This window comes from Montipora foliosa, chromosome 10, assembly GCF_036669935.1.
Source record: "Montipora foliosa isolate CH-2021 chromosome 10, ASM3666993v2, whole genome shotgun sequence".
NCBI classification, from domain to species: domain Eukaryota; kingdom Metazoa; phylum Cnidaria; class Anthozoa; order Scleractinia; family Acroporidae; genus Montipora; species Montipora foliosa.
This window is the reverse complement of record NC_090878.1, coordinates 31300081-31307580: the sequence shown is the minus strand read 5'-3', so window position 1 is coordinate 31307580 and position 7500 is coordinate 31300081. Positions and strand designations below refer to the sequence as shown.

The 7500-nt window shown below is 38.7% G+C and overlaps 1 protein-coding gene across 2 annotated transcripts; it reads left to right on the top strand.

Moving 5' to 3' along the window:
- The first annotated feature begins 2089 nt into the window (after positions 1-2089).
- LOC137973882 (keratin-associated protein 9-1-like) lies at positions 2090-4444 on the top strand. Of its 2 annotated transcripts, XM_068820776.1 has the most exons (4): positions 2090-2248; positions 2651-2742; positions 2902-3125; positions 3223-4444. In XM_068820776.1, the coding sequence occupies exons 3-4, from the start codon at positions 2903-2905 to the stop codon at positions 3579-3581; spliced, it is 582 nt and encodes a 193-aa protein (XP_068676877.1). In that variant the 5' UTR covers positions 2090-2248; positions 2651-2742; position 2902; the 3' UTR covers positions 3582-4444. The 2 variants fall into 2 exon arrangements, with proteins under 2 accessions (XP_068676877.1, XP_068676878.1); XM_068820777.1 differs by lacking the exon at positions 2651-2742.
- The last annotated feature ends 3056 nt before the right edge of the window (positions 4445-7500 follow it).

Sequence of the window (7500 nt, the reverse complement as noted above, 5' to 3'; positions counted from 1 at the left end):
TCGGCTAGCGCCATAGTTGGAAGTGAATTTACCGTTAACTGCTTTGTTTTGCTTTATATTTGAGGGCAATTGTCTAAGTACAGGCTTGCGGGGGGCTTGTATTTGGAGAGGCGATTAAAAAAAGGATTTTTGCGTAACCGCTTTGGAGGCTGACATTTGGAGGGTCTTATACATAGAGGGGTTTATTTTCGGAATTTTACGGTACTCCAAAATAAGAAGAGACACTTTTGTTTCCATAAAGTGCCAAACAATCTTGACTAAGTTTAAAAAAATCTGTCAAAAGAGTATAAAAATTAAGAAGAGTCGAACCCAGGTTATTGGAGTCATATCTATATCCATATCCAAAGGCAATTTTTAACAAATTAATTTATATGGTGTCACAAGAACAATTTACGAAAGCTAACCATTTCGAGTCAGCACTTAACTTTAATCACTAGAGATCGGTGCCTAACCCAGCAGTTATTCTCTGCCTAAACAGTGTTGTTTGTCTTCCAAAGAGGGTTAACACTGAATTTGTCAGGTTTTGCCACGTAACGCCACCAAAAGTTGCACATGTATATTGTCAAAAAGTGTCTCACGTTATTTTGGAGTATCCATCCCAGTAATGTCGTTTTCTTTGTCTCACAAGTCTCAAAGGAGATTTCTAAACAAAATAATATTCACAATTAACCATAAAGCCTTGTAGCCACGTGTGAATATTAATATATTTGAATATTAATATATCGAATGTGGACTATGGTTCCAAGAGAAAACAAAAACAATGCTTATGCAAAATTTTGGGGAACAAACAAAGAATAGTATGGTATTTTCCGAAGTGGCCTACTAACGCGCTTAAGATAGGGCAAAATGCCACACTCGGATTTATGGGTGGAGACGTAGCTATTTCAATGGCTCACTTGAATGGTTCAGAAAACTACAGGCACAAATGACATGTATTTAAAATAATGGAGCCTAATCCTAAACGCGGCAGAGCTGAAACCTCTGCATCCACGTGATGTGAAGTCCATGCTGGTGTACAAAACAATAGAAAATGGCTCCACAAGTCTTGCATAATAATAAAGTCAAATCCCCAAAAAGACATTTTAATGCTTGTTCTGTAGACCAACATGGCCGCCTTGACGTCAGACATACATGTCCAATACACCGACATAATGAGATTGTAATGAGATTCCTGGTACGTCACAATAGACCAAAGTGTCACAAAGTGTCCCGCACTTTATGTCTCGCAAAACTGTTACTACTTTTTTAAGGATTAAGGTTGGGGGACACTTTGTGATGTCTATTGTGAAGTGCTATGAATCTCATTATGTCGGTGTATTGGACAACCCTCGATGCAAACCATCAATACAGGTCCAATTAAATTAAGGGTGGAGAGAGCTGTGTGATATTAGAAATTCATCTCTTATAGGACGAGAGTTTGACACTGAGAAACTTGAAGAGTCATTTTAAATCCACCTCCACAGCGCTAAGTAGCTTAGAAAGTGTAAAACAAGATTGGTTGCAACACAAAAGAAAATGAACTTAAAAAAAAAATTATTTTAAGACGATGGCTTAGAGTCAATCATGGCAGCTGTAAATGAGTAAATTTTAAAACCAAGCTTTCAATATTAATATAGTTTTTGTCTTTCTCACTTTCGACTGATAAAGCCGGCTAAAAAGTCCATCTATTCAGCAGCGGAAAACAAAGAATAACGCCTGAAGCAAAACATTATTTTGTCCTTTTCTTATCAACCCAGTAGGAAATAAAATGTTGAGAATTACTCATAAAATATTCATGCTTTTCAATAATGTTTTTGCATTGTACTCACATGTACCTGACGCGTTGATTACATCTTCCTTTTCCCGATAGGTTTGTTACTCTTGATGTGCGGCATAATTGAAATGAGCTTCAACGGGCACAATTTATTTTATAATTACAGCTACGTACGAAATCAATGAACTTAGTGGGGATTCTCTCTTAGACTTTTGTGTAGGCATAACTTGGCAAGTCATAAAAAAAACTTTCTGAATAATTTATGAATACACGATAATGCGGTGTACGCAGTAAATTAAACGATAAGCTCGGGCTATCGGAAGGGAGTATTTAGAACGTTTAACTGAAGTTTCGCAGTCTCTTTTTCAGAGCAACTGTTATTGCCTTTGTTGACTCGGTACTCGCGCTAATTCGAGCAAAAGAAATCAACAGACCATGAAAAACGAACACGAATAAAAAAAACAAAGGATATTTGAACAAAGGATATTCAAAAACGTAAGTAATAAAATATACTGCTTAGATCTGCTTAGAAATTGAACCTTGAAAACCGAGGAAAATTTTAATTTCCCATCAATTAAAGAGGGCATGCTTTCCGTAGATCGTATACTACAACGATTTAAAACATGACATTTGAGGGAAGCAAACTTGCCGTTTTAAGGCAATTTTCGGCACAAGAAAAGTTAAACAGTCAATATTTAACAGTGTCTAACTTTGTCAAGGTTACACGTACTTGCCAACTGTTTACCGGTAATTTTATAAGCTGCAGTTATTACTATCTAAAATCCAAGAAAAATGGTTAACGCTTGGTTTTTTTATTAGCCCAAGTTAATTACGAATGATGAAATTCGATCCAAGATATTTCAGCGGCAGGGAATTGACCTATTCATTATTTTTTAGGGGTTTTGTCAGACGATAGTTGAACGCAAAAGACTGCAAGAGACAAAAGACCTCGCTCGCAGAACTCTGGCAATACGGCCACAATTGACAAAGTAAGCACTGTTTTCCTCTCTCGTCTTTTTTTTTTTTCGGAAAACATCCAGAGATAGAACTTTTTTGTCTTGTCTTTTCACACGGACCAATAATAACTCTTGTCTCTTTTCCCGTTATCCGTAAAATTTCCTTTAATTCATCATTTAACGATATTCCAGAATGTTCCAACCAGCTTTAGTGTTAGCGGGGATGACTCAGTTCCTCCTCGCAGCGATTTCATTGACTGATGAAACGTGCAAATATGGTGCTACCAATCAAAACCTCTGTCAAAAGACATGTAACTCTACCCATTGCGCGTGCACCATGGATGGATCTTCTACATTCAAGAGCTGCACACAAAAGTGCAATTTTCTCTCTTCTTGCCGCGATATGGTGTGTTCGGGTAAGCCCAGATTTTTATCTACCAGTACTACTAATAACATAATTTTAAAACTTTTCTTCGTTAACCTAATGGGATAAATCTACGTTTTTTTCTCCAGGAGGGAATACTTGTTCCCAGCAGTGTTTTTTCGGTAGTTGTAACATGAAGTGTCTTTCGAGCATGTTCTGTTATCAGTCATGCGTGTGGAAAGCGAAATGTCAGCAAGTCACGTGTTCATCGTCCACCTGCAGTCAGGTCTGCGCAAATTGTACCATGGTATGTCCCAGAGGGGTGGAGAGCTGTCACCAGATGTGCTTAGGGGGAGAGTGCGATATGAGGTGTTTTGCGCGAAAATGTATAAGACAGTGTTTAGGAGGAAAATGCAACTCGATTGGTCACACAGAAGAGAGCAATGCATCACCCGTGCAGCCAAGCTTTTGGATCTGGATTCTGCTCATAGGCGTTTTTACTTTATAACCCTGCAGGAAAAAAAACTTCTTGTCTAATCGAAGAGTAAGTTGGTCGCGTCGCACGTATAACAACAGAATTAATTATCGAAGGGTGCATGAGGCCTGACTGCAGAATACCCTGTCACTTATCTGCATGCCATTGACTTAATATCATTAACCTTTACTCTCTCTCTCTCTCTCTCTCTCTCTCTCTACATTTATACTCTGCCACAGTTCTTAAAAGAACGCCGCCAAATGTTAACCACACTGGCAGGGTACTTTGCAGTTAATCCATTTGAACATCAGCCCTATCCATGGAACGTCCCGCACAAGGAAAGAGAAAAAAACCTTTGACAAGGGCGAGATTTTAACTCAAGACATCGTGAACCAATTTTTCGGCTCAAGGGATAACCATGATATCTTGCACCAAATTTGGGCATCAATCATTCAGAGCGTTAGCTCAAAATACCCGTGTGTTTGCTGATAGAAGTGAGATCGAAAGGGTGCTCCACGCTACCGTAAAAGCCAGGGCATGCGCCGAAGCAATTTTCTCTTTCGTAAACAAGTGATGCCATTTGGACGAGACCTGGACGAGACAATTTTCACTGTTAAGTTTGTCGTCTGCAAATGAGGAAAAAGATACCTAATCTAGCACTAGATTGGCCACGTATATCACTTAGAATTTTAAAAAAAACTAAGAAAAAAACCTTAGAAAAAAATTAGAAAAATCAAACGACATCGAACTCGGATCAATGGAATAAGAGCGAATGCACTTAACCTCCACACTACCGAAACAGGGGCTTAATTGCACTATAAATGAAACTTTTTAAGGAGTAAACCACTGCAAAAACCGTGTACGATCAAAACTTGCTCTACGTTGGATCAAAATAGATCGTGACCACACCAAAGAAAACTTTAAAATAGAAAATATCCTGCAAAGGTTGTCTTTACCAACCTTTGCAGGATATTTTCTATTTAAATGAAGCTAACCGTAACAATTAATTGAAAGCTAACCGAATAAAAAAGGCTTGGCTACTAAGAATGGAAGCGAACGTCAAAAGTTTGCATCGCTTGTTTACGAAAGGGAAAGAAGACGCTTTTTTAAAGCGTCTTGTTTCACGTTTAGCTGCATTGCATTGCGTCATTTGCTATATCGTGGAACATGGGCTTGAATCAGAAAACGAAATTAAACGAGTCACGCTGAAGCCTCAACGTAGAACCCATCATTTAGTTGCTCCACTGCACGTTATAAATTCCGATTTTCATCTAATTCTGTTAGACGTGAGGCTGTTTCAAGTCTCTCGCTATCTGAAATCTACTCCTTCGCGTTTGTGTTTATTTTTATTGTTGCAGTTGTTTTTCACAGAGGGAGGTCAAATGTATTGCTCGGAGGGGTTTAGTACATTGCTTTTAGCCAATGAAATCACCACCTCCTAATTCTATTGTCCATTTGCTACACGGAAAACTAGATTCTTCCCAGAATGTATCTCGGATACCTTTCAGGTGTGCCGAGTAATAAGCTGCGGCTTCCTATCGAAGACACCAAGGGAACCGTGGACAGTATGTAGATCAGTTCGCGAGGAGACACAAATAATTTTTAATTATTTTTAAATGTAGTTTTGACCCATACACGTTAGAGAGAGTGGACTTTGCGAATAATGTGGCACTTTTTTCGAGTATGGAATATCAGGACGTCGTAAAATGTGTAAAATGTCCAACGTTGTGTTTTCTGTTTCTCTCGCTTATTTCACTGCGGTCAGTACAATGACCAGAATATCACGAATGTTTGGACACTGCAGTCAAAATTAGAGAGGTTTGTATGGATTTTTAACTATGTTAAAAAGTCCGTAACTTGGTCTCTGTTCGACATAAAAGCATCAAACTTGGCTCAGACGGCCAATCTCCATGTTATCTTCCATGTAATGGTGTCAATTTATCGATTGCTTCAAATTTGAAACTCGCTCCAGTTCCCTGCGCAATTCCAAAATGGCCAATAGCTTGCTAACGCAGAGGTATTTCCGGCGGTCGTCTCTCTCCCCCGAAAATTATCCGAAGAGAGAAATGACCGTCGGAAATAAGTCTGCGTTCGCGGGCTATCCATAAAGGGGGATAAACGATAAAGCGAATGAACGACGAAAAATCAAATGAACTATGAAATGCATGAACGAACGAACGAACGAATGATCAACTCAAATTCGTCACGCAATTTCTTTTTCGTAAACACGATGATTTAGCCGGTTTCTACTCGTCAATTTCCCAGCAATGAAAACTGAAAAGTTGACCGCAAATTTGCTATAATAACGTTTAGGAAGAAACAATATATTCAAATTTTGTTCTTGGTACATCTGACCTCCTTTTAAGGCGCTTAATTCTGGAAATTCTCGAGTTTGCAAATTTCTCTGAAACTCTGCATCGTAATGGCTAATGGTCGAAGTCTGATCTTTCCATTTATGAAATTCCGAGTAAAGACCCGATTTCAAGTTTAACGTTCATTCTGTCGCGAACCCAGTTTGTTGCAAATGGCTTATTGAATAAGAGTCGGCTATTGTTTTTTCAGCAAAGTAGTTTTTATTCAGAAATACTCTTCTACCTTTCTTCTGCAGAAAACCATCTTAAACACGTACAAGCAATGGCCCCACTTACGACTGATATCGGCTAGTCCGGCCTTGTAGCCGTTGTAATGTCGTCACGCAAGGCATCTCCTCATTGTAACGGCAAATCATTTGGGCGGTGCCTCCTATTATTATTGCGCATACGTTCTGCCCATCTCGAGATGCTCGTTTTTCCTATGGATGATGCTTATTAATACACGATATTGTTGCACAGTTCAATGCTATGCACTTTCTGTTTATGTATAAACCATACATAAAGCCTTTCTATTATAAATTCAAAACAGAATGTAATGTGATTAGTAAATACTAAATCAACAGCACTACAGTTCTTTCTGTAACAACTTTTCTTATTTTATTTTCTTCTTTACCGCAAATTTTTCCATTTTTAAATCCCACTAGCCAGAATGTTCGTACCCCAAAAATGCCCACAATTTGCGACCCCATTCCGGTAACTCTGTCGGGAACTCTGTTGAAAACACAACCCCATTATAGTCAATCCAGTCGTGAGAATGCTACCCCATCCAGCGGCACACCCCCATTACCCCATTAATAGGAAGAACCCCCCCCCCTCCCCCCTAAAAAAAAAATTAAAGCAACACTGACAAACAAATCATAAGACTTGGCAATTTACCAGTTGGATATGCTCTTTTTTCAAACGTAATCCCTGTGACCGAGCGGTGCGGGATGACCAATCTTGCGGTTTGGAATAAAAGTTTAGGATTTCGAGGTGAAAGGGAAAGTTTAATCGGTGACTGATGTATACAACATCGCGTAACGGATAATCGTAGATGAGTCCAAAACACGAATGCTGGCAAGAGGACAAGATCATCGATTTTCTGGTGACCTTTCAATTTGAAATACAACCAAATTCGGAAAACGTTGACTTGACACATTTGTGGCCGGAGCAACTATTCTCTCTCATTTCTGAAGAAAAGATTTGGATAAATCTAAACAGTTGACGGGTAAGTCTTCCATTTCTTTTCTGTGTGAGCGATAATTTCGTTTCTCAAAAGCACTGATATTGCAGTGACAAGTGACATCGTAAGGCGTATCCATCAATCCATTCAAAGAAATTTGCATGTTTATCAGATACTTAAAAACTTCCAAAGCAAGACTTAAACCACAGTCTTCTTCTTATCTTGCGTGGAAACATCAAGCAGTAAGAGCTAAATTAAGACATCTTAATTCTCTAAAGCGCTCTGTCGAGATACGCATGTATTTTGATGTCTTAAAGAGCATCCGCATTAATTAAGACATCTTCAAATCAATGAAGACTTGCAATTAATGACATGATAACAGTTTCTTTACTGTACACGGCATTTGTGTGTGGACGAA